General features: G+C 54.4%; 1 protein-coding gene across 1 annotated transcript; it reads right to left on the bottom strand.

The window, feature by feature from the left end:
• Positions 1-295: 295 nt before the first annotated feature.
• gps2 (G protein pathway suppressor 2) lies at positions 296-26,374 on the bottom strand. Its single transcript, XM_080182577.1, has 12 exons — positions 26,262-26,374; positions 22,973-23,100; positions 21,111-21,220; positions 19,854-19,972; positions 17,759-17,838; positions 13,394-13,402; positions 12,897-12,964; positions 12,003-12,171; positions 11,402-11,488; positions 3,548-3,627; positions 1,960-2,043; positions 296-757 (listed from the first exon to the last, which is right to left on the bottom strand). Exons 2-12 carry the CDS (start codon positions 23,064-23,066, stop codon positions 674-676), a joined length of 984 nt encoding a protein of 327 aa, XP_080038703.1. The 5' UTR covers positions 23,067-23,100; positions 26,262-26,374; the 3' UTR covers positions 296-673.
• Between the last annotated feature and the right edge of the window lie 1,398 nt (positions 26,375-27,772).

The raw sequence follows: 27,772 nt of genomic DNA on the forward strand, positions 1-27,772 counted from the left end.
CCCATACACACAGCAGACAAGACTCCTCCAGCCTTCCCCCCAACATACACACACAGCAGACAGATCTCTTATACACACACACACACACACAATTTACTTCACCAAAAGGCAGGGCTAAAATCCGGAATAACTGTTTATAAACGAAAGCTGAGTGGAAACTTGCAGAGTGACTGTCACAGGAGCTACAGACTGAACTCTGCACAGGAGCCCAGCTACAAGAGTGTTCCAACATCCCAGTTAGAAAAAAATCCCAAAACCTTTGCTCTTCTGGATCCCAGATACACACACACACACACACACACACACACACACACAAAAAAAATCAAACTTTAGCAAAACTTTCACATGGGATCCGACAATTGGGGGTGGGGGCAAAAAATAGCATCAGCACTTGAACTGAAACCCAACCCATCACTGCCAGCTGGTCACTGGGATTACAGACACCAAAACCACCCCCCCCACCTCCACATTTACAATCGGTGCTTAAATGGACACACATTTGCCACAATCTGTATCTGACTTCCAACAAAGCGGACAAAGGGTGCGTCTTGAGTGTGACGGTTCCATCATCTCTTCCTCTTTGCCATTCACTGCCACACGGAGCCGGGATGGGATTTGAGGCGGGGGGGGGGGGGTATGCGTTGAGGGGCTGCCGTGGCTGTTCCAGGAGCAGTTACTGATGGTAGTAACGCTGCCCTTGGCTGTGTGTAAGGTAGGGGTGGCGAGGCGCTGTCTGGCTTGTTGTTTGGAAACCAGCCTGGAAAAGATGCAAGACAAGACCTCCAGTGAGAGAAGATCCAAAGAACAAAGGAAGAGGCCCTTCGGCCCTCTGGCCCTGTGCTAATCACGATGCCCTGATTAAATAAACCTTCTGCCTTTACTCAGTCCAAATCCCTCTATTCCCGTATCCATCCAGACGGCCCTTAAATGTTGCTGATAAGCCTGCTTCCACCTCCTCCTCCAGCAGCACGTTCCAGGCACCCACCACTCTGCGTGACACCACCTCCCCCTCACATCTCAGAGAATCATAGAATCCCTGCAGAGCAGAAGGAGGCCATTCGACCCATTGAGTCTGCACCAGCCACAATTTCACCTGGGTTCTATCCCCATAATCCCATGCATTTGCCCTAGCTAGTCCCCCTGACATTAAAGAGGCAATTTAACATGGCCAATCCACCTAACCTGCACATCTTTGGACACTAAGGGACAATTTAGCATGGCCAATCCACTTAACCTGCACATTTTTGGACACTAAGAGGCATTTTAGCATGGCCAATCCACCTAACCTGCACATCTTTGGACACTAAGAGGCATTTTAGCATGGCCAATCCACCTAACCTGCACATCTTTGGACACTAAGGGACAATTTAGCATGGCCAATCCACCTAACCCGCACATCTTTTGGACTGTGGGAGGAAACACACGCAATCACGAGGAGAATGTGCAAACTCCACACGGACAGTGACCCGAGCTGGGAATCGAACCCGGGTCCCTGGCGCTGTTAGGCTGCAGTGCTAACCACTGTACCACCGTGCCCACCCCACCCTCCGCCGGCCCCCCCCCCCCCCCCCCCAAACCAAAATATCCTCCAAACCTGAAACCAGGTCAGAAGTCAGCCGGCTGAGGACTCCGCGCACAGTGACACTCATGAGGTGGTCACCTCCACGTGCAGGTTAGGTGGATTGGCCATGCTAAATTGCCCCTTAGGTGTCAGGGGGGACCAAGTAGGGTAAATAAGTGGGGTTACGGAGATAGGGCCTGGGTGGGATTGCAGTCAGGGCAGATTCGATGGGCCGAACGGCCCCCCTTCTGCACCACAGGGAATCTCTGATTCGAACAGCACATTCCTGTATCATTCGCCGCCGGAAGAATAATCCCTGATTAACAGTGGCAGGAGCCGTCAGTAAACTCCCAGCGACGTGCTGTAACTGAGCCCTTTACAGAGAGAGAGTTACTCACCGGGAGGGCTTGCTGAGGGGACGTCCCGTGAGGGAAGCCTCCAGGTGACGCTGGTCTTGGTGTGTGGACGTAAGCTAGCCCTGCCTGTAAGAGATGAGAAGAGACCTTGTTAAAAACGGGGCTGCTGGAAATATCACTGAGTCCACAGTCACAGGATTGAGCTCAAACCTTGTCTTCATCGTTGCGAATAACGCTTCCTTGCCAGAAGCTGGCTATGTTGAGGGGGGGGTGGGATCAGAGAGTCGCAGGAGGGCCAGCCAGCTCTCTCTGACCCTGCCCTGCGGCAGGCTGTCGCTCAAAGGGAGCTGGATCCTTACCCGGTTTGGGAATAACAGACCGACAGGAAGGACAGCCAGGCTCACGGCGCTGGAAGGTGTTTTAAAAATCCCAGCCGACAGACAGTGATGCAAAGGGCTGATGAGGTCAGCGAGTCTGAGGACTGAGGAATCTGGGACGTTATTCCCACCGACCACCCAAACAAATCACAGATCGCGGCCTGACCGGGTTTACAGTACAGCTGGCTCGCAATGGAATGTACTGCCAAGCAAGGTGGTTGAGGCAGACACACTAGGGTTGTTTAAGACTTATCTAGGTTGCCACATGAGCGGACTGGGAATAGAGGGATACAAACGAATGGTCTAGTTGGGCTCACGAGCGGCACAGGCTTGGAGGGCCGAAGGGCCTGTTCCTGTGCGGTATTGTTCTTTGTTCAATGTTGCTCCCTCTGGCCCCCATTGGCCCCTGGCAGCACGTACGCGCCAGCCCCCTCCCCCTCCAGTGGCACCCGCCCAGTGGGAGTGAACGGGAAGGGGTTTGGGACCATTGGGATTGTGTGTAGTGGGAGTGAACGGGAAGGGGTTTGGGACCCATTGGGATTCCGTACAACGGGAGCGAATGGGAAGGAGTTTGGGTCCATTTGGATTGTACACAGAGGGTGAACGGGATCCAATGGGATTGTACACATGGGGATTCTCAGGAAGGGGTTTGGGTCCATCAGGATTGCGTACAGTGGGAGTGAATGGGAAGGAGTTTGCTTCTAATGGGATTGCGTCCAATGGGAAGGGGTTTGGGTCCATTGGGATTGTGTACAGTGGGAGTGAATGGGAAGGGGTTTGGATCCATTGGGATTGTGTACAACGGGAGCGAATGGGAAGGGGTTTGGGTCCATTGGGATTGTGTACAGTGGGAGTGAATGGGAAGGGGTTTGGCTCCATTGGGATTGTGTGCAATGGGAGCGAATGGGAAGGGGTTTGGCTCCATTGGGATTATGCAACGTGGGAGTGAATGGGAAGGGGTTTGGGTCCATTGGGATTGTGTACGACGGGAGCGAATGGGAAGGGGTTTGGGTCCATTGGGATTGTGTGCAATGGGAGCGAATGGGAAGGGGTTTGGGTCCATTGGGATTATGTAACGGGAGTGAACGGCAAGGGGTTTGGGTCCATTGGGAATGTGTCCAATGGGAAGGGGTTCGGTGCATTGGGAATGTGTACAGTGGGTGTTGTTTGTCCAAAGCAATGTTGGACTGGGGTGGATGTCTGTTGTCCGAGGCTGAATGGGGATGTGAGAACAAGGCCAGAAGGTGACATACTGAATCAGTGAATCCGGACTGTTGGTTTGCATGTTCCAGCTGCTTCTGTAGTGGAATAGCTGTACTTGGGGGAATGAAGCCTGGAATGGAGAGAGAGAGAAAGATATGGATTAGAATATGGAGTAAGGATATATAAAAAAAGCGCCTTCGGTAGCTCATAGCACCAATAATTGATTGATAAGGGCATCAATCTGGTCAAAATGTCTTTTTTCATTCACTCATGGGACATGGGTGTCGCTGGCTGGACCAGCATTCACTGCCCATTCCTAGTTGCCCCTTGGGGGGCAGTTGAGAGTCAACCACATTGGCTGTGGTTCTGGAGTCACATGTAGGCCAGACAGGGTAAGGACGGCAGATTTCCTTCCCTAAAGGAACTAGATGGGTTTTCCCGACAACGGGTCATCAGTAGGTTCTTAATTCCAGATACTTTTTGCTGAATTCAAATTCCAGCAGCTGCCGTGGCGGGATTCGAGCCCGGGTCCCCAGAGCACGACTGGATTACTATTTCAGCGACTGTACACTACGCCGCTGCCTCCTCCCCCCCACCCCAAAACTGTTTGTGTACACGTACAGCGTGGATCAACACTTCCTCGTCACAGGGAATTAGTGTGGATCAACAAGCAACAGCAGTAAGCACTGCTGCCTCTCAGCGCCAGGGATGTGGTTCGATTCCTGGCTTGGGTCACCATCTGTGCAGAGTCTGCACGTTCTCCCCATGCCTGCGTGGGTTTCCTCCCATACTCCAAAGACATGCGGGTTAGGTGGAGTGGCCGTGCTAAATTGCCCCTTAGTGTCCAAAAGTACGCGGGTTAGGCGGATTGGCCATGTTAAATTGACCCTTAGTATCCAGAGATGTGCAGGTTAAATGCTTGGGTTTAAGGTATTTGGGTGGGTGAGTCTGGAATCGATGCAGACTCGATGGGCAGAACGGCCTGCTTCTGCACTGTAGGGATTCTATGATTCAACATTACCATTGCTGATCCCCCATTTCAATCATCCTGTGGTTTTACTATACTTTAGATCTGGGGACCCACAGCGCCAGGGATCCATGATCGATTCCCGGCTCGGGTCACTGTCTGTGTGCAGTTTGCACGTTCTCCCCATGTCTGCGTGGGTTTCCTGCAGAAGCTCTGGTTTCCTCCCGTAGTCCAAAGACGTGCTGGTTAAGTGGATTGGCCATGCTAAATTGCCCCTTAGCGTCAGGGGGACTAGCTAGGGTAAATGCACGGGGATAGGGCCTGGGTGGGATTGTTGTTGGTGCAGACTCGATAGGCTGAATGGCCTCCTTCAGCACTGTACATAAGAACATAAGAAATAGGAGGAGTAGGCCATCTAGCCCTTCGAGCCTGCCCTGCCATTCAATAAGATCATGGCTGATCTGAAGTGGATCAGTTCCACTTTCCCGCTTTCTCCCCATAACCCTTAATCTCCTTGCCTACCAAAAACCTACATACCCGTGTCTTAAATATATTTAGCGAGGTAGCCTCCACCACTTCAACGGGCAGAGAATTCCAGAGATTCACCACCCTTCGAGTGAAGGAGTTCCTCCTCAACTCCGTTCTAAACTGCACCCCCCCCTTATCTTGAGGCTGTGCCCTCTAGTCCTGCTGTCCTTTCTAAGCAGGAAGAATCTCTCTACCTCTACCCTATCCATCCCCTTCATCATCTTATACGTCTCAATAAGATGCCCCCTCATCCTTCTAAACTCCAACGAGTACAAGCCCAGTCTATCCAGCCTCTCCTCATAGCTCAACCCCCTCAACTCCGGTATCAGCCTAGTGAACCTCCTCTGCACTCCGTCCAAGGCCAAAATATCCTTGCGCAAGTGCGGCGACCAAAACTGCACACAGTACTCCAGTTGCGGCCTCACTAGTACCCTGTACAGTTGCAGCAAGACCTCCCTACTTTTATATTCAATCCCTCTCGCTATGAAGGCCAACATCCCATTCGCCTTCCTGATCACCTGCTGCTCCTGTAGGCTGGGTTTTTGCGACTCATGCACAAGGACCCTCAGATCCCTTTGCACCGTAGCATGCTGCAGCTTTTCACCCTTTAAATAGTAGTCTCTCCTACTATTATTCCTACCAAAGTGGATAACCTCACACTTGCTAACATCATATTCCATCTGCCAGGTCCTCGCCCACTTGCTCAGCCTATCCAGATCCCTCTGCAGACTTTCTACACCCTCCGCACAATTTGCTTTTCCACTTATCAGTACGGATTCTATTCTATTCAAAAACCTATTTCCTTACTAAATATGTTCAGTGATTTTGCATCCACAGCCCTCTGTGGTAGAGTGCTCCGCAGGTTCACCACCCTGAGTGAGGAGCTTTCTTCACATGGCTGTCCAAAATGGCATACCAGTAACCTGAGAACGTGACGCCTTGTTCTACACTCCTTCCAGCCAGAGAAAGCAATGGCCCCCGCCACTGCATCCAGTGCACACAGCCCACCACCCCCGCACTCAGTGTGCACAGACCCCCCCCCCGCATCCAGTGCACACAGACACCTCCCACCCCCCGCATCAAGGGTGACTTCATAGAGGTCCACAAGATTATGAGGGGCACGGACAGAGTGGACAGTCAGATGGTCTCCCCTCGGGTAAAAAAAATCAAGTACTAGGGGACATAGATTTAAGGTGTGGGGCGGGGGAGTTTAGAGGAGATGTGCGAGGCAAGTTTTTTTACACAGAGGGTGGTGAATGTCTGGAACGCGCTGCCCGGGGAGGTGGTGGCAGCGGGTACGATAGTGGCATTTAAGGGGCAACCGGATGAATAGGATGGGAATGGGAGGATAGGGACTCCGTAAGCGCATACGGTTTTACTTTAGACAGGCATCACGGTCACTGCAGGCTTGGAGGGCCTGCTTCTGTGCTGTACTGCTCTTTGCTTTGAAACTGGAGCACCCGGAGGAAGCCCACACAGACACGGGGGGGTGGGGGAGAACATGCAGACTCCGCATAGACGGTGACCCAAGCTGGGAATCGAACCCGGGTCCCTGGCACAGTGAGGCAGCAGTGCTAACCACTGTGCCACCCTTCCCCCAGTTGCTTTAACTGTTCCAACTCTGCCTCTACTTTAGCACATAAGGGGCCGGTCGTGCTTTGGGATATTGAGGTTGGGTCCCACACCCCTGAATTCTTCTAAACTCCGGTGGATACAAGCCCAGCAGACTCAATCTCTCTTCATAAGACAATCCTGCCATCACAAGAATCAGTCGGGCGAACCTTCGCTGCACTCTATGGTAAGTATGTCCTTTCTTAAGTAAGGAGGCCAACTCCTCATATTAGCCAAGTCACACCTACGCAGTTTAACTTATTTGAATTTAAGACCACAGTTTCAGCTCAGGTTTCTTCACTTCCCATCCTAATCACAAACTCTCTCACGTTATGATCACTCTTGCCTAATGTACCCAGCACAACAAAATTATTAATGAACCCTTCTCATTACACACTACCAAATCGAGCACAGCATCTTCCCCATTTGGTTCCGCGACATACTCGTCTTAAAAAAACATCTCGTGCACACTCCGCGAACTCATCCACCACAGTATTATTGCTAATGTGGGACGGCACGGTGGTTAGCAGTGCTGCCTCACAGCGCCAGGGACCTGGGTGCGATTCCCAGCCTCAGGTCACTGTGTAGAGTTCGCACGCTCTCCCCACGTCAGCATGGTTTCCTCCAGATGCTCCAGTTTCCTCCCACTCCAAAGATGTGCAGGTTAGCTGGATTGGCCATGCTAAATTGCCCCTTGGTGTCCAAAGGTGTACAGGTTAGGTGGATTGGCCATGCTAAATTGCCCCTTGGTGTCCAAAGATGTGCAGGTTAGGTGGATTGGCCATGCTAAATTGCCCCCTTAGTGTCCAAAGGTGTATGGGTTAGGTGGATTGGCCATGCTAAATTGCCCCTTGGTGTCCAAAGGTGCATGGGTTAGGTGGATTGGCCATGCTAAATTGTCATCGACTTCAGGGAGTCAAAAGGAGAACATGCCCCTCTACATCAACTGGACGAAGTAGAAAGGGTCAAAGCTTCAAGTTTTTAGGTGTCCAGATCACCAACTTGTCCTGGTCCCCCCATGCCAATACCATAGTCAAGAAAGCCCACCATTTTCTCAGAAGACTAAGGAAATTTGGCACGTCAGCTACGACTCTCAACTTTTACAGATGCACCATAGAAAGCATTCTTTCTGGTTGTATCACAGCTTGGTACGGGCTCCTGCTCTGCCCAAGACCGCAAGGAACAACAAAGGTCGTGAACGTAACCCAAGCCTCCCATCCATTGACTCTGTCGACACTTCCCGCTGCCTTGGGAAAAGCAGCCAGCATAATTAAGGACCCCAGACAGTCTCTCTTCCACCTTCTTCAGTCAGGAAAAGATACAAAAATCTGAGGTCACGTACCAACCGACTCGAGAACAGCTTCTTCCCTGCTGCCGTCAGACTTTTGAACTGACTTACCTCGCGTTAAGTTGATCTTTCTCTACACTCTAGCTATGACTCTCGTTTCGTTCTCTATGAACGGTATGCTTTGCCTGTATAGCGTGCAAGAAACAATACTTTTCACTGCACGTAAATACATGCGATAATAATAAATCGGATCAAATTGCCCCTTAGTGTCAGGGGGACTAGCTAGGATAAATACATTGATTAATTGGGATAGGGTCTGGGTGGGATTATGGTCGGTGCAGACTCGATAGGTCGAATGACCTCCTCCTGCACTATAAGATTCTGTCTTTTGCCAGTCTATATGTAGATTACAGTCATCCACAAATACTGTAGTACTCTTGTTACATGAGTCTCGAATTTCTTGTTTAATGCCATTCCCTACCTCATCACTACATTTGGAAGCCTATAGATAACTCCCACTCATGTTTCCTTGCTGCTCCTGAACTCCGTCCAGACTTTTGAATGGACTTACCTTGCATTTAGTTGCTCTTTCTCTACACCCTGGATATAACACGATATTCTGCGCTCACCGATTCTACATTGAGATTTTCTGAATACCTCTCCCATTTGTCTGTTCTTCCTAAATATTGTGGTGATACAGTAATATTGCTATATAGAGAATCCCTACAGTGCAGAAGAGGTCATTCGGCCCATCAAGTCTGTGCCAGAGCACCTTAACCAGGCCCACTCCCCACTCTTCCACCTTGGTCAATCCATCTAACCCCCACATCATCACATTCTGGGAGGAAACGGAAAACGTGTCCCATGCGGACATGGGGAGAATGTGCAAACTCCACACAGTCACTTGAGGAAAGGATGTGTAGATAGTTTGAGTCATGTTGAGATCAAAAAGGAGAAGGTATTGGGTTCTTGAGAAACATCAAGGTAGACAAGTCTTCAGGGCCTGATGGGATATACCCCAGAATACTGAGAGCGGCAAGAGAGGAAATTGCTGGGACCTTGAGAGAAATCTTTGTACCGTCACTGGCTACTGGGGAGGTCCCCAAGGATTGGAGAATAGCCACTGTTGTTCTTTTATTTAAGGAGGTTAGCAAGAATAATCCAGGTAATTACAGGCCAGTCAGCCTCACATCAGTGGTAGGCCATAAAACATTACAGCGCAGTACAGGCCCTTTGGCCCTCGATATTGCGCCAACAAGTGGAACCAATCTAATAACCCTCTAACCTAAAACATTTCCAATATTATTTGTATGCCTATCCACTGACCATTTGAACGCCCTTAAAGTTGGCGAGTCCACAACTGCTGCAGGCAGGGCATTCCACACCCTTACTACCCTCTGGGTAAAGAACCTACCTCTGACATCCGTCCTATAATTACCACCCCTTAATTTAAAGCTATGTCCCCTCGTGTTAGCCATCACTATCCGAGGAAAAAGGCTCTCACTGTCCACCCTATCTAACCCTCTGATCATCCTGTATGCCTCAATTGGGTCACCTCGTAAACACTCTTAACGAAAATAACCTCAAGTCCCTCAGCCTTTCCTCATAAGACCTTCCCACCATACCAGGCAACATCCTGGTAAACCTCCTCTGCACCCTTTCCAATGCTTCCACACCTTTCTTGTAATGCGGCGACCAGAACTGTACGCAATACTCCAAGTGCGGCCGCATCAGAGTTTTGTATAGTTGCAACATGATCTCAAGGCTTTGAAATTCAATCCCTCTCCCAATAAAAGCTAACACACCATACGCCTTCTTAACAACCTTATCAACCTGGGTGCCAACTTTCAAGGATCTATGCACACGTACACCGAGATCTCTCTGCTCGTCGACACTACCATGAGCCCTATATTCTGCATTCCTGTTACTCTTAAAAGTGAATCACCTCACACTTTTTCGCATTATCCTCCATTTGCCACCTCTCAGCCCAGCTCTGCAGCTTATCTATGTCCCTCTGCAAACTGTAACATCCATCCTCACTGTCTACAACTCCTCCAACTTTGGTGTCGTCAGCAAATTTACTAACCCATCCTTCTACACCCTCATCTAGGTCATTTATGAAAATGACAAACAGCAGTGGCCCCAAAACAGATCCTTGAGGTACACCACTTGTAACTGAACTCCAGGTTGAATATTTCCCATCAACCACCACCCTCTGTCTTCTATCAGCTAGCCAATTCCTGATCCAAACGGCTAAATCACCCTCAATCCCATGCATCTGCATTTTCTGCAGTAGCCTACCATGGGGAACCTTATCAAACGCTTTGCTAAAATCCATATACACCACGTCAACTGCCTGACCCTTATCCACCTCTTTGGTCACCTTCTCAAAGAACTTGATAAGGTTTGTGAGGCACGACCTACCCTTCACAAAACCGTGTTGACTATCTCTAATCAATTTAATTCTCTCTAGATGATTATAAATCCTATCTCTTAAAATTCTTTCCAAAACTTTGCCCACAACAGAAGGAAGGCTTACCAGTCTATGATTCCCAGGACACCCGGAGGAAACCCAAGCAGACAAGGGGAGAACATGCAAATTCCACACCGACGGTGACCCGAGCCGGGAATCAAACCTGGAACCCTGACGCTGTGAGGCAAGTGTTAACCATATATATTTATACAAAGTTTGCAACCTACATATGCAACATGCACACACTTAGTAACCTGTGCAGCCTACAGAAACAAGGGCACCAGATATCTGGGGAACACCACCACTTGGAGGCTCCCCTCTGAGCCTCTCACCATCCTGGCGGAAAGTTTATTTATTAGGCATGAATAAGCCTACGTTAACACTGCAATGAGGTTACTGTGAAATTTCCCTGGTCACCACACTCCGGCGCCTGTCTGGGTTAACGCAGCCTAACCAGCACGTCTTTCAGACTGTGGGAGGAAACCCGCGCAGACACGGGGTGAACGTGCAGACTCCACACAGACAGTGACCCGAGCCAGGAGTCGAACCCGGGTCCCTGGCGCTGTGAAGCAGCAGTGCTAACCACTGTGCTACCTCCCCTTGGAAAAAGACTTGGAAACACATCAGCCTTTCCTCTTCTGTCGCTGGGTCAAAATCCTGGGCCTCCCCCCTCCACACATAGCACGCTGGATGCACCTACACATCAGGCTCCTGGCGCCGTGAGGCAGCAGTGCTAACCACTGTGCCACCAAAGGCCGGAACAGACAGATTTTCAGTCCCTCGGGGAATCAAGGGGTACGGGAAGCAAGCAGGAAATATCAGTCAAGATTGGCAAGAATACTGGGGGAAGGTTCGATGGGCTGAATGGTCTCCCCAGTTCTATTTTTAAGTACAGGCCACTAAGAGTTACGAGTGAGCGCTGCAGCTCCAGAGGTGAGGAGCAGGGCTGAACAGTGATCACCCACACGGTTGAATAGCTAGTGGCTGCTGCTGCCGCCGATCACATCACTGCAACAAGACGGACAGACTGCGATTACCTTGCTGAGGGGTGAAGTGGCCGTGCACAGCGTACGCGGTCTGCTGGTGGGGGAGGTAAGCAGACATTGCCTGGAAAGCAGAAGGTCCTGCTTCAAAACAAAACACAGAGAGGAGAAAGGTTAACAACCGCAACTTACATTCAGAGATTCACCCCCCCACCCCCCCCCCACCCCACCCCCCCCACCCCACCCCCACCCCCCCCACCCCACCCCCCCCCCACCCCACCCCCCCCACCCCACCCCCCCCACCCCCACCCCCACCCCACCCCCCCCCCCCCACCCCCCCCCCACCCCCACCCCCACCCCCACCCCCCCCCCCCCCACCCCCCCCCCCCCCCACCCCCCCCCCCCCACCCCCACCCCCCCGGGAGTCACAGCAGGAGACACTGGATTGAGAGCGGGGGGGGAAAGGGACAGACAGAGGGGCAGAAAAGGGGGGGAAAAGGGACAGAGGGGCAGAAAAGGGGGGGAAGGGACAGAGGGGCAGAAAAGGAGGGAAGGAGGGAGGGAAGTGAGACAGAGAAAAGGAGAAAGGCGTGCCACGAAGTTGGTGGCACTCAGTGTTCCTGGGCACAGTGGGCGTAAGCAGTGACTGACTCACCTCGAAGCTGCTGGCTGCTGGCGTAAGTGACAGCCTGGCCCGGTCCGTACGGGGGTCCGTGCTGGGGCTGGCTGACCGGGTAAGTACTATGTCCTGACTGGCCTGTCTGATACTGAGGGTGATCTGCCTGGGCTGCTGTGTATCCGGCCTGCACTGTGAATGCCCGGCTCTGAATCAAAATAGTGAGAGAGATCGAGTTAGAGAGACAGAACGAGGGAGAGGAAGACAGCGATTGACCAATAAAACAGAGAGAGAGAGAGAGAGAGAGTGAGGGAGGGAAATCCGGCCAGAGAAATTTCTGGGCCTGGGTAAAATGCTCCGTCAGAGTCAGAGCAGACTCGATGGGCCAAACGGCCTCTTCTGCACTGCAGGGGTTGTGAGGTATAAAGTTTATTTAACGCTCACTGCAATAAAGTTACAGTGAAAATCCCCTGGTCGCCAGAATCCAGCATCTGAATTTAGCACGGCCAATCCACCTAACCTGCACATCTTTGGACACTAAGGGGCAATTTAGCATGGCCAATCCACCTAACCTGCACATCTTTGGACACTAAGGGACAATTTAGCATGGCCAATCCACCTAACCTGCACATCTTTGGACACTAATGGACAACTTAGCCTGGCCAATCACCCTAACCCGCACGTCTTCCGAGTGTGGGAGGAAATGGGAGCACCCGGAGGAAACCCATGCAGACACGGGCAGAACGTGCAGACTCCACGTACACAGCGACCCAAGCACGGGAATCGAACACGGGTCCCTGGAGCCGGGAGGCAGCAGTGTCAACCACCATGCAGCCGCCCCCCCCCCCCCCCCCCCCCCACCCCCACCCCCGTGTCTCCTGAACCTCACTCCAAGCTCACCTAGGCCCAACCAGCCCTCAAGGGAAGATTTACCTGCGCGATGGCACCCGACGGGAACATCTGCGATTTCGGCCGATCTCCCAGCAGCCCCCCTGGTCTCCGTGACCTTCTGCAGGATAAGAACAAGGGGAAAGGTCAAGTGCCAACACCTCTTGGTGCCCGTCAGCCTGAAGGTTCAAACGCAGGGGGTGGGTGGGGGGCACCCACTGGTGTCTAATCAGAATGTGTGTGTATTTCAGCTGCTTCCTATGAGCTTGTCACAATGTGTTAGAGAGTCGCAGAGGTTACAGCATGGAAACAAGGCCCTTTGGCCCAACTTGTCCGTGCCACCCTCTTTATTTAACCCCCTAAGCTAGTCCCAATTGCCCGCGTTTGGCCCATATCACTCAATACCCATCGTACCCACGTAACTGCCCAAACACTTTTTAAAAGACAAAATTGTACCTGCCTCTACTACTACCTCTGGCAGCTCATTCTAGACACTCACCACCCTCTGTGTGAAAAAATTGCCCCTCTGGATCCTTTTGTATCTCTCCCCTCTCACCTTCAACCTAAGCCCTCTAGTTTTAGACTCCCCTACCTTTGGGAAAAGATATTGACTATCTAGCTGATCTATGCCCCTCATTATTTTATAGGCCTCTATAAGATCAACCCTCAGCTTCCTACGCTCCAGGGAAAAAAGTCCCAGTCTATCCAGCCCCTCCTTATAACTCAAACCATCAAATCCCGGTAGCGTAATAGTAAATCTTTTCTTCACTCTTTCGTTTAATAAAACCCTCTATAATAGGGTCAGCAGAACTGTACATAGTAAACAGCGGCTAGAGTCAGAGGTAGTTAGTGTGTCTGCCAACATTAGAGCACGCAGACCCACCACGTAGTCAGTGTGTCACAATGCAAAAATGACTCCTTGGATTTGCCACTGAGTATCGTCACAGAATCCCTACAATGCAGAAGGAGGCCATTCAGCCCATCGAGTTTGCACCAAACACAATTCCACCCAGGCCCTTTCCCCATAACCTCACATATTTACCCTGACTCTGGGATCAATTAGCACGGACAATCCACCTGACCTGCACATCTTTGGAGTGAGGGGGAAAACCGGAGCGTCCGGGGGATACCCACGCAGACACGGGGAGAACGTGCAGACTCTGCACAGACAGTGACCCGAGCCAGGAATCGAATCCGTGTCCCTGGTGCTGAGAGGCAGTGGTGCTAACCGCTGCGCCACCATGCCGTCCCTATGTTGTGCACGAATTAGGAGTAGGCCACTCAGCCCCTTGAGCCTGCTGCCCCATTCAATAAGATCATGGCTCAACACTACATTTCATCTGACATCCCATAACCTTTCACCCCTCCACCCTGCTCGTTAATCAATCTAGTTCTGCCTTAAAAATATTCAAAGACTCTGCTTCCGCTGCCTTGTGAGGAAGTGTGTTCCAGGGACCCACCACCCTTTTACGAGCAATAATTTCTCCTCCTCTGTCTTAAACAAGCCACCCCTTATTTTAAAGAGTGACGCCTAGTCCAGACTCTCCCACAAGAGGAAACATCCTCCACACACACACACACCGCCCCCCCCAATCCCTCCCTCCCCAAACCTCCACTCCCCTCAGGATCTTACGAATTTTGATCAAATGGCTTCTCGCTCTTCTCAACTCCTTGTGGACACAAATCGAACCTCTTCAGCCTTCCCTCACGAGAACCCACCCATTCCTGGTATGTTTCTTGTGTTCCGAGAACAGTACAGCACAGGAACAGGCCCTTCAGCCCTCTATGTTGTGCCCAACATGACGCCAAATTAAACTAATCCCTTCTGCTGGCCCTTGGTCCGCATCCTTTAATTCCTTGCATATTCATGAGCTTATCTAAAAGCCCCTTATTTGCCCCTATCGTATCTGCCTCCATCACCACCTCTGGCAGCGCGTTCCAGACACCCACCACTCTGTGTAAAAAAACCTTGCCCCTCACATCTCCTTTGAACTCCCCCCCCCCCCCTCACCTTCAGTGCATGCCGCCCCGCCGCGTATTAGACATTTCAACTCAGGGGAAGAAAGATTCTGACTGTCGACGCTATCTGTACCTCTGATCATTTTATAGACTTCTATCAGGTCTCCCTCAGCCTTTGCCACTCCAGAGAAAACAAGCCTAGTTTGTCCAGCTCTCCTCATAGCTCACCCCCTCTAACCCAGGCAGCATCCTGGTAAACGTCTTCTGCACTCTCTCCAAAGCCTCCACATCCTTCCTGTAGTGTGGTGACCAGAACTGAATGCAATACTCTGTAAGTGCAGCTGAACCAAAGTTTTATAAAGCTGCAACGTGATTTCCTGACTCTTGTACTCAGTGCCCCGACCAACAAAGGCAAGGGTGCCATACGCCTTCTTTACCAGCCTGTCTATTTGTGTGCCAATTTTGGGGAGCTATGGACTTGAACCCCAAGATCTCTTTGTATCTCAATGCCATTAATTGTATACTTACCCTCTACATTTGATCTCCCAAAGTGCACCTCTTCACACTTGCCCAGATTAAACTCCATCTGCCATTTCTCCGCCCATATCTGCAGCTGATCTACTAAATCCCGCTGTATCCTTTGACAGCGATGATTAAAATAACACTGTAGGCCAGACCTGCTGCTCCCAATCCCATTCTTCCCCACCGGAAAGTGGGGTTCAGGCGTGAGCAAGGCTGGACTGTGATGCCCCGACTGCTGGTCAGCCTGTTCTCTGTCATAGCCTGCTGGATGCAATGTATTGAATCACAGAGTCCCTACAACGCAGAAGGAGGCCATTCAGCCCATCGAGTCTGCACTGACAACAATCCCACCCAGGCCCTAGTTTCGTGACCCCACGTATCTAACCCCCTAAGGGGCATTTTAACATGGCCAATTCACCTAACCTGCACATCGTTGGACACTTAAGGGGCAATTTAGCATGGCTAATCCCCTTAACCCGCACATCTTTGACACTAAGGGGCAATTTAGCATGGCTAATCCCCTTAACCCACACATCTTTGGACACTAAGGGGCAATTTAGCATGGCTAATCCCCTTAACCCACACATTCTTGGACACTAAGGGGCAATTTAGCATGGCCAATCCACCTAACCTGCACATCTTTGGACTGTGTGAAGAAACCGGTGCACCCGGAGGAAACCCACGGAGAACGTGCAGACTCCACACAGTCACCCGAGGCTGGAATTGAACCCAGGTCCCTGGCACTGTGGAGGCAGCAGTGCTAACCACCGTGGCATGTAGTTTGGTACACAAGGGACTGCAGTGCCTCCTTTAGGTGAAGGGGGCAAACACAAGATTGATAATATTGGAGGTAAGCCACTGCATGAAATCTTCATGCACATCTGCTACTTTTAGAAGCATTCAGCACCTTTACTCTGTTCCCTCATTGTATTCACGAAAGTCTCTCAACGCCAGGTTAAAGTCCAACAGGATTATCTGGAATCATGAGCTTTCGGAACGCTGCTCTTTCACTCACCTGAGGAAGGAGCAGTGCTCCGCAAGCTCGTGGTTCCAAATAACCTGGTGTTATTCCAATAACTCTAACCTGGTGTTGGGAAACTTCTTACTGTGTCCACCCCAGTCCAACGCTGGCAACTCCACCTCCTGGCAATGATACAAAAAATTGGTCGGGTGCTCCGGTTTCCTCCCCACACCCCAAAGACGTGCTCTTAGGCTGATTGGCGTAACAAATTGTCCCTAAATTAGTCTTCCCTCGATCTGGTTTCCAATGTTGGAGTGCCATTAGCGCAGACAAGGGTCATGGGTGGAAGAGGGGACTCACAATGTTGAAATGGCGGCGCGGGCTCGTTGGGCCGAAGGGCCTGTTTCCCGTGCTGTGTTGTTCTTGAAGAGGATAGCTTTAGATTACAGGAACGTATAGATGGGCTGATGGGGGGGAAATGGACTTCAATCTGGATAAGCGCAAGATGATGGGAAGCACGACGGCACAGTCATTAGCTCTGCTGCCCACATCACCTGGGATCTGGGTTCAATTTCGGCCTTGGGTGACTGTCTGCGCGGACTCTGCACCTTCTCTCTGTGGCTGAGTTTTATTGATCGTCACACGTAGGCTGACATTAACACTGCAATGAAGTTACCGTGAAAATCCCCTAGCTGTCACACTCCGGCGCCTGTACGGGTAACACTGAGGGAGAATTTAGCACGGCCAATGCACCCTAACCAGCACGTCTTTCAGACTGTGGGAGGAAACCAGAGCACTCGGAGGAAATCCACGCAGACCAAGCTGGGAATCGAACACGGGTCCCTGGCGCTGTCGGGCAGCAGTGCTAACCCACTGTGCTGTCACGCAGGTTTCCTCCAGGTGCTCCGGATTCCTCCAAAGATGAATATGTAGGGATATGGGGGGGTAGGGCCTGGGTGGGATTGTGATCGGTGCAGACTCGCCGAATGGCCTCTTTCTGTACTGTAGAGTTTCTATGATTTCTATGAGCAGGTTGGGTTGTAATGATGTGTCGGGTGTGGGGGTCCCAGCAGGGTAAATATGTGGGGTTTATGGGGATAGGATCTGGATGGGATTGTGGTCAGTGCAGACTTGACGGGCCAAATGGCCTCCTTCTGCACCGTTGCGATTCTATAATGCACTCGGGCAGGATAAATAAGTTAAGGGAACAGCTGGAAACTCTGAACGTCAGAGGGAACTTAGTGTACCTGGACTGCGTCCCTTAAGGGTGCGAACAGGCAGATAAAGCAGTTATTTATTAGCCAAGACATTGCTCCTCCCATACCCAAGGGGCAGAGTCTTAAAGTGAGAGGCTGCCTCATCAGGGGTGATGTCAGGAAGCACCTTGAGGGGCTGAATGGCCCCCCCCCCAACCTTGTGCTATGATCTGAAGCGGTGTCACTGAGATGGTTGAAGGTGATCTTACCTTGGATGTTGATGAGGTGCTGGCTGGATTGGACAGCCAGTGCCTGCGGGTAGGTTGCCTGGGTTAGGGTGTTCATATCGCTAGAATGAAGCATACAGGACACAAAAAACAAACTCGGTTAGCTCAGCTGGAGGTTGTGCGCGCGCGTGTATACACACACACGGGTATCTCCCAATCACTGCACTGATCCTCAGAATCACAGGCGGCTGGCAGAGGGGAAAGAGTGACTGTACAATCAATCACTCAGCATTTCCCCCCATTAGATCATTGCTCCACTGGGATGCCAGAGTACGAGTCCTTCCACGTCCAAAACCCGACCCACACAAGGTGACTTGGGCTCAACGGTAAAGGACAGCTGCATCGGTGAGGCCCCCCTCCCCCCACTTCCCCATCCGGACATCAAGGAGGCCTGCCCCAATTCTCCCCCCAACCCCCCCCGGTCCGGACGTCGGGGAGCCCCCCCAACCCCCCCGTCCGGACGTCGGGGAGCCCCCCCACCCGCCCCCCCCGTCCGGACGTCGGGGAGCCCCCCCACCCGCCCCCCCCGTCCGGACGTCGGGGAGCCCCCCCACCCGCCCCCCCCGTCCGGACGTCGGGGAGCCCCCCCACCCGCCCCCCCCGTCCGGACGTCGGGGAGCCCCCCCACCCGCCCCCCCCGTCCGGACGTCGGGGAGCCCCCCCACCCGCCCCCCCCGTCCGGACGTCGGGGAGCCCCCCCACCCGCCCCCCCGTCCGGACGTCGGGGAGCCCCCCCACCCGCCCCCCCGTCCGGACGTCGGGGAGCCCCCCCACCCGCCCCCCCCGTCCGGACGTCGGGGAGCCCCCCCACCCGCCCCCCCCGTCCGGACGTCGGGGAGCCCCCCCACCCGCCCCCCCGTCCGGACGTCGGGGAGCCCCCCCACCCGCCCCCCCCGTCCGGACGTCGGGGAGCCCCCCACCCGCCCCCCCCGTCCGGACGTCGGGGAGCCCCCCCACCCGCCCCCCCCGTCCGGACGTCGGGGAGCCCCCCCACCCGCCCCCCCCGTCCGGACGTCGGGGAGCCCCCCCACCCGCCCCCCCGTCCGGACGTCGGGGAGCCCCCCCACCCGCCCCCCCCGTCCGGACGTCGGGGAGCCCCCCCACCCGCCCCCCCCGTCCGGACGTCGGGGAGCCCCCCCACCCGCCCCCCCGTCCGGACGTCGGGGAGCCCCCCCACCCGCCCCCCCGTCCGGACGTCGGGGAGCCCCCCACCCGCCCCCCCCCGTCCGGACGTCGGGGAGCCCCCCCACCCGCCCCCCCGTCCGGACGTCGGGGAGCCCCCCCACCCGCCCCCCCCGTCCGGACGTCGGGGAGCCCCCCCACCCGCCCCCCCCGTCCGGACGTCGGGGAGCCCCCCCACCCGGACGTCGGGGAGCCCCCCCACCCGGACGTCGGGGAGCCCCCCCACCCGCCCCCGTCCGGACGTCGGGGAGCCCCCCCACCCGCCCCCCCGTCCGGACGTCGGGGAGCCCCCCCACCCGCCCCCCCGTCCGGACGTCGGGGAGCCCCCCCACCCGCCCCCCCGTCGGACGTCGGGGAGGCCCCCAACCCCCCCCGTCCGGACGGCCCCCCACCTCCCCGTCCGGACGTCGGGGAAGCCCCCCCCCACTGCCAATCCGGATGTCGGGGAGGCCTGTCCCCACCTGGAGTCCAGACGTCGGGGAGGTCCCCCGTCTGGAGTCTGGATGTTGGGTTTATCTATTTTCAGTTAATTAGTTAAAGTTGGTGTTTGGTTAACGTGAAAGTTCAGTAACGACTTAATGAGTTGCAATTGTTTATGTGGGAGTTGGTACGAGAAGTGTTAAATAAAGGATTAATTGATTGCTATCTTTCTCTCGTTAGACTGGAATGCTTGGAAGGTGTTTAAATCAAAAGCTGGACAACACCACGTAGCTCCCCCTCCCCCACCGATAAACCGGCCGCCATCCACCAGACGCTCAGCTTGGACGGGGTGCCGAGGAACCACCGGAGACCGTGGTAAACCCCGGCAAACCTGACAGGCTATTCAACCGCAACAAGCTGCACCCAATCTCTCCCCCCACCGCCCCAGGGACTGACAGAGAAAAATCTCTTGTACCTCTGTTCCTTCATCTTCGCCCGCCGCTTCTCCTCTTCGTGAAGAACTTTCTTCAGCTGCAGGAAGAGCTGGTGTTTCTCCTCCTGCAGGCTCTGTAGTTTCGACTCCATCTTGGAAATCTAGGTAACGGAGCAAGGAATGAGGGCAGTGGATCAACGGGGGGCCAGAGCCGGGCACTGTACCCTCTCCACACCTCGTGTCTGCGTGGGCTTCCTCCGGTTTCTTCCCACAGTCCAAAGATGTGTGGGTTGATTGCCCATGCTAAGAAATTGCCCCTTAGTGTCCAAGGATGTGTAGATTAGAGGGATTAGTGGGTATAACATGTAGGAATATGGGGGTAGGGCCTGCGTGGGATTGTGTTCGGCGCAGACTCGATGGGCCGAAGGGCCTCTTTCTGCACTATGATTCACACGGCGTACTAACAAGTCTCCGATCGAGTAGACTCCAGGCATCATACAGACGGAGATACAGACTCTATTCTCAGGGCCCTCTCAGCCCGAGAGGGTAGCAGAGGCTTAAGACACTTGTCCCCACTGGAGGGCGGACACAAGAGCTCGTTTCCTATCCCAAACTTCACTGTGGAGAGATCTACCTCGTCAGCCTGGGCTGCAACCCAGGACCCTGTGGATCCTGAAACAGTCAGACAGCGTCCCCACGCCCGTCCTCACTCTGCCCCCAGTCACACACCAGCAGCCCCCCCCCCTCCACCCTCCCCATCCAGCCCCCGACCCCCTCCTCACCCTACCCCCAGTCATAATGCCCCCCGCCCCCCTCCTCCCTCCTCACTCTGCCCCCAGTCAGACTGCTCCCCCTCATCCAGCCCCCAGTCAGACTCCCACTCCTCACTCTGCCCCCAGTCAGACACACCCCCCCACCCCTGCCCCCGGTCAGACACACCCCCCACCCCCTCCTCACCCTGCCCCCGGTCAGACACACCCCCCCACCCCCTCCTCACCCTGCCCCCCCGGTCAGACACACCGCCCCACCCCCTCCTCACTCTGCCCCCGGTCAGACACACCCCCCCCACCCCCTGCCCCCGGTCAGACACACCCCCCCACCCCCTCCTCATCCTGCCCCCGGTCAGACACACCCCCCCCCCCACCCCCTGCCCCCGGTCAGACACACCGCCCCACCCCCTCCTCACTCTGCCCCCGGTCAGACACACCCCCCCCCACCCCCTGCCCCCGGTCAGACACACCCCCCCACCCCCTCCTCATCCTGCCCCCGGTCAGACACACCCCCACCCCTGGCTCTCACCTGTTCTTTTGTCTCTTCCAGTGACATTCGCTCCTCCATTTCCTTCTTCCTCTTCCGTTCCTGCTCCTCCTTCATCTTCTGTTCCATCATTTTGTCCACCTCCTCCTCCTCTGGAACAGCCACATCATCAGCACTTACAGAGCAACCCCCACTCTGCACAGAGGCAATAACCCCCCCCCACCCCACCAACACGGAGTCAAACCTCCCCTCCACGCTCCATTGGGGCGACCACCAGCACCTACCCCCCCCACCTCCTCCACAGGGGTGACCACCCAACCTTCTACCTCCACAGGGGCAACCACCACGTCAATCACCCCCCTTCCACAGGTGTGACCGCTCCCCTCTGCCTTCAGAGAGGACCACCCCCCCCTCCACAGAGAAGACCACCCGTGCCCCCCACCAACAGTCCACAGAGACGACCACCACCACCACCCCCCTCCACAGGGGCACCCACCACTCTGCTCCACAGGGACGACCACCACTCCGTTCTCACAGGACAATGAATCTCTCCTTTCCAATCTCAGGCTGAACCAAAGCACCTGCAATTAGTCACATACCAACCAATTCAGGATCAGCTTCTTCCCTGCTGCTGTCAGACTTTTGAATGGACCTACCTCGCATTAAGTTGATCTTTCTCTACACCCGAGCTATGACTGTAACACTACATTCTGCACCCTCTCCTTTTCTTCTCTATGAATGGTATGCTTTGTCTGTATAGTGCGCAAGAAACAATGCTTTTCACTGTACCCCAATACATTTGACAATAATAAATCAACTCCTTCTCCCCAATGTACTCTATGAATGGTATGCTTTGTCTGTATAGCACGCAAGAAACAATACTTTTTACTGTATCCCAATACATGTGATGATAATAAATGAAACCCTTCTCCCCTACGTACTCTACAAACGGTATGCTTTGTCTGTACAGCGCGCAAAAGAATACTTTTCACTGTGTCCCAGTATGTCAGAATGTAACCCATGACAAATTTGTATAGGATGTAATGTGACCAATGGGAACAAGATGCAAGGGTCAGCTGACCCAGTAAACAATGGAACCAATCACAGAGTGATGTAATTGTCAGCTGACTCACTATAAATAAGGAACAATGTACAATTGTGGGAGCTTGGAGTGGCCCAGGGTGAGGCCCCATGTTTGGAGTAATGAAGTTTCTTTATTAAATCCTTTCTTCGATTTATAAGTTGGAGTAAATTTTGTTATATTTTTATTGTCGGCATTTTGAAGAGTTCCTTCTGAAGAAAATAATAAATCAAATCCTTCTTCGGTATGTTCTATGAACAGTATGCTTTATCTGTATAGCGTGTAAGAAACAATACTTTTCTCTGTATCCCAATACATGTGACAATAATAAAAATCAAATCCTTCTCCCCTATGTACTCTATGAACGGTATGCATTGTCTGTATAGCGTGCAACAATACTTTTCTCTGTATCCCAATACATGTGACAATAATAAATCAAATCCTTCTTCGGTATGTTCTATGAACGGTATGCTTTATCTGTATAGTGTGCAAGAAACAATACTTTTCTCTGTATCCCAATACATGTGACAATAATAAATCAAATCCAATCCTTCTCCCCTATGTACTCTATGAACAGTGTGCTTTGTCTGTGGCATATGCAAGAAACAATACTTTTCAATTTACCCAATATATGGGACAATAAAAAAATCAAATCAAAACGTCCCCGGGTGTCCTTGAAAGCTCGTTATAAATACAAGTTCTTTCCTGATTTTTTTTTGTTTAAAACCTTTGCCGGATCTCCCCCATTCTGGTTTGCCCACCATGCTGAAAGTTGTTCCCTGCCCCACTCTTGCCACCGCTCAGTCCCCGGGTGCTCACCCACCTTGCCTTTTCCGCGCTCGCTCCTTCATGATGTGCTGGTGAAGAGCCCGCGCCATTGCGCTCGACATCTTGGGGCGTTCCAGTAGGGCTGGCATCGTCTCAGTTTCTCAAGGAGCCAGACACTAGTAGCTGGACCGGAAACAAGAGAGAAACACGGCGGTGAGGTCCGTGGAGGCACTGGCGGGAGGCAGAACAAAGGTGGCATTAAAAAGAGGGCACCCCGGCGTGTCCTCGGACAAGATGGGCTGAAGGGCATCATCTGCAAGGTGGGCGGCACAGTGGTTAGCACTGTTGCCTCACAGCGCCAGGGATCCGGGTTCGATTCCCGGCTTGGGTCACCGTGCACACTTCACACAAACATTCTCCCCGTGTCCGCATGGGTTTCCCCCCCTCAGTCCGAAAGATGTGCTGGTTAGGGTGCATCGGCCGTGCTAAATTCTCCCTCAGTGTTACCCGAACAGGTACCGGAGTGTGGCGACTAGGGGGTGTTCGCAGTAACTTCTTTGCAGCGTTAATGTCAACTGACTTGTGACACTAATAAATAAACTTTAGGGACATTTGAATTTTTCTTCAAGCTTCTTGAGATAGAAGCTTTGGGAGAAAGCTCAAGAGGGAGGGGCGGAGAAAGAGAGAGAGGAATGAGATAGGTGAGGTGGGGGGGGGGGAGCATGGCCATAAGAGCAGTTGTGGGGGTGGAATCCGCGAGGAGAATGGGACATATTTGAAGATACGAACGTCAGATAGAACATCGAAGAGGAAAAAAAACACGTTTTTTCAGTATTTATTTATTAGTGTCACAGGTAGGCTTACATTAACACTGCAATGAAGTTACTGTGAAATCCCCTTAGGCGCCACACTCCGGCGCCTGTTCGGGTAACACTGAGGGAGAATTTAGCACGGCCAATGCACCCTAACCTGCATGTCTTTTGGACTGTGGGAGAAAACCGGGATTCTATGGCATGGATTCTACATACAGTCACGCCTTGTAGAAAAGGCCCTTCGGCCCATTGAGTCCACACCCACAATAAACATCACTCAAGTTGCGCTCATCCTATTTTTTCCAGCACTTGCCCCATGTCCTTGAATGTGATACTTCAAGCGATCATCCAAATACTTTTTTTTAAAGCTTATATTGGTTTCCACTGCCCTCCCAGGCAGTGCATTCCAGATTCCCAACACCCACTGAGCGAAACAGCCAAGTGACCCAAGCCGGGAATCGAACCCAGGTCCCTGGCACCATAAGGCAGCGGTACTAACCCGCCGTGACAAACCTGACGAAAGTGTAAATTGTCTGGGATGGCTGACTATCCACTCTGTCCATGCCCCTCATAATCTTGCAGAAGTTCCATCAGGTCGCTCCCCTCAACTCCCGGTGAGAATAAAACATTCATAAAATTTATTTGTCAATGTCACAAAATATTAACACTGCAATGAAGTTACAGTGAAAATCCCCTAGTTGCCACACTCCAGCACCTGTTTGGGTAACACTGAGGGAGAATTTAGCACGGACAATGCATCCTAACCAGCACGTCTTTTTGGATTGTTGGAGGAAACTGGAGCACCCGGAGGAAACCCACGCAGACACGGGGAGAATGTGTAAACTCTACACAGACAGTGACCCAGGTCTCTGTCCCTCACGCTGAGAGACAGCAGTGCTAACCCACTGTGCCATTGAGGTCCGAAGTGGAACATTTTAGCCTCGGTGTCCCCCTGACTACAAGCTCGTAGTTTAGAACAAAGAACAAAGCAGTGGAGCTTTGCCACCAAGCTCCATGCCCCTCAATCTTGTAAACCTTTATTAGGTCGCCGTTCCAGTGAGAACAAACTCAGTTTTTTCACTCTCAGGTGTAAATCCACCCTCACCTCCTCATGGCGAGTGAGGAGGGTCCCTGCTGGAGGGTGAAGGCAGGTTTAGGACAGGGTTCAGGGTTTGACTGGAATCAGGAGATCTCTATCCTGTTCTAAAACCTCTCCCACATGCTGGCTTCTCCCCACCCCTGCCCCCACAGCTCACAGGGAATATTTCCCCAGAGACCCTCCACCATTACCTCTCTCTCCATTCCATGAACCCCTCTCCCTGATCCCCCTTTCCTCCCCATTATCTCCCTCTACATTCCCCCGCTCCCCAACTAGCTCCCCCTCCGCTCCCTCCCTCCCTCAGTATTCCCCCAACTACCCCCCCGTATTCCCACCTCCCCAACTACCCCCCCGCTCTTCTCTCAACTACCCCACTCCCCACTCTTCTCCCCCTCCCCGCCCCCCCCTCCTCTCTTCTCCCCCTCCCCGCCCCCCCACTCCTCTTCTCCCCCTCCCCGCCCCCCCCTCCTCTCTTCTCCCCCTCCCCGCCCCCCCCTCCTCTCTTCTCCCCCTCCCCGCCCCCCCTCTCTTCTCCCCCTCCCCGCCCCCCCCCTCTCTTCTCCCCCCTCCCCGCCCCCCCTCCTCTCTTCTCCCCCCTCCCCGCCCCCCCCTCCTCTCTTCTCCCCCCTCCCCGCCCCCCCCTCCTCTCTTCTCCCCCCTCCCCGCCCCCCCCCTCCTCCTCTTCTCCCCCCTCCCCGCCCCCCCCCCTCTCTTCTCCCCCCTCCCCGCCCCCCCCCTCCTCTCTTCTCCCCCCTCCCCGCCCCCCCCTCCTCTCTTCTCCCCCCTCCCCGCCCCCCCCTCCTCTCTTCTCCCCCCTCCCCCCCTCCTCTCTTCTCCCCCCTCCCGCCCCCCCCTCCTCTCTTCTCCCCCCTCCCTCCTCTCTTCTCCCCCCCCTCCTCTCTTCTCCCCCCCCCTCCTCTCTTCTCCCCCCTCCCCGCCCCCCCTCCTCTCTTCTCCCCCCTCCCTCCTCTCTTCTCCCCCCTCCCCTCCCTCCCCTCCTCTCCCCCTCCCCGCCCCCCCCTCCTCTCCCCCTCCCCGCCCCCCCCTCCTCTCCCCCTCCCCGCCCCCCCCTCCTCTCCCCCTCCCGCCCCCCCTCCTCTCCCCCTCCCCGCCCCCCCTCCTCTCCCCCTCCCCGCCCCCCCCTCCTCTCCCCTCCCCGCCCCCCCTCCTCTCCCCCCTCCCCGCCCCCCCCTCCTCTCTTCTCCCCCCTCCCCGCCCCCCCCTCCTCTCTTCTTCCCCCTCCCCGCCCCCCCTCCTCTCTTCTTCCCCCTCCCCGCCCCCCCTCCTCTCTTCTTCCCCCTCCCCGCCCCCCCTCCTCTCTTCTTCCCCCTCCCCGCCCCCCCTCCTCTCTTCTCCCCCTCCCCGCCCCCCTCTCTCTCTCTTCTCCCCCCCCCTTCACTCCCTCCCTATTCCCTTCCCTCTGTCTCTCTCACCATTCCCGGGCCTCTCAGGCCTTCTTCTCTTCCACAATTCTTTACTCCTCCGCCGCCATCTCGCACCTTCCCCTTTCGCCCCGCAGCCGTAAAGTAGCGGCCGCTATTCGCCCCGCAGCCGTGAAGTGGGATCGTCGCAAAAGCAGGGGCCGCGCACGACAACGTTGTCTGATGATGAAGGGTGACGTAAGAGCGCCCTGCCCCGCAGCCGTTAAGCAGCAACTTGCCCCGCAGCCGTGAAGTGTAATGGCCGCAAAGCGCAAGGGGCATCGCGTCGCACGACAACATTGTCCGTTGATGGAGAAGGGTGACGTAGTAACGATCTGCCCCGCAGCCGTAAAGTGAGACGGCCGCAAAAAGTGCTCGCCTCGCACGACAACCTTGCCTGGTGACGGGGAAGGGCGACGTCAGAGCGGTGATGGGGAGTGGCGACATGTGAACGGTCTGCCCCGCAGCCGTAAAGTGAAAGCGGCCGCGAAACAGAAGCGTCGCACGACAACCTTGTCTGTTGATGGGGGGAAAGGCTGACGGAGGAGGGATCTGCCCCGCAGCCGTCAAATGGCGGCCTCTCGCCCCGCAGCCCTAAAGTGAAACGGGCCGCAAAAGGCAGAGTCGCCGCATGACAACCTCGTTTTGGGGATGGGGGAAGGCTAACTCAGAGCGATCTGCCCCGCCACCGGAGTGTGAGACGACTGCAAAACACGATGGAAGCGTGATGGTGAAGGGTGACGTAAGAGCGGTCTGCCCCGCAACCGTCAAGCAGTAACTCGCCCCGCAGCCGTAAAGTGTAATGGCCGCAAAAGCACAGGCGTCGCACGACAACCTTGTCTGTTGATGGAGGAAGGCTGACGTAAGAGGGATCTGCCCCGCAGCCGTTTGGAAGAAAGATGACGTAAGAGCGACGCGCCCCGCAGCCGTAAAGTGTAATGGCCGGAAAAGCACAGGCCTCGCATGACAACCTAGTCTGTTGATGGGGGTGGAAGGCTGACGTAAGAGCGACCTGCCCCGCAGCCGTCAAGCAGCAACTCGCCCCGCAGCCGTAAAGTGAAACGGCCGCAAAATCACAGGGTGTCGCACGACAACCTTGTCTGTTGATGGGGGTGGAAGGCTGAGGTGAGAGCGACCTGCCCCGCAGCCGTCAAGCAGCAACTCGCCCCGCAAGCCGTAAAAGCCAAAACGGCTGCAAAAGCACAAGGTGCCGCACGACCACCTTGTCTTGTTGACGCAAGTGGAAGGCTGACGTAAGAGCGGTGATGGAGGGGGGAGTGGGTGACGTAAGAGCGGCGATGGAGGGGGAGTGGGTGACGTAAGAGCGGCGATGGAGGGGGGAGTGGGTGACGTAAGAGCGGTGATGGCGGGGTGGGTGACGTAAGAGCGGTGATGGAGGGGGGAGTGGGTGACGTAAGAGCGGCGATGGGGAAGTGGGTGACGTAAGAGCGGTGATGGAGGGTGTGGGTGACGTCAGAGCGCTCTGCCCCGCAGCCGTCAAGCGGCAACTCGCCCCGCAGCCG

This window comes from Carcharhinus amblyrhynchos, unplaced genomic scaffold, assembly GCF_965287045.1.
Source record: "Carcharhinus amblyrhynchos unplaced genomic scaffold, sCarAmb.v2.hapA scaffold_69, whole genome shotgun sequence".
In the NCBI taxonomy this organism is placed as follows: Eukaryota; Metazoa; Chordata; class Chondrichthyes; order Carcharhiniformes; family Carcharhinidae; genus Carcharhinus; species Carcharhinus amblyrhynchos.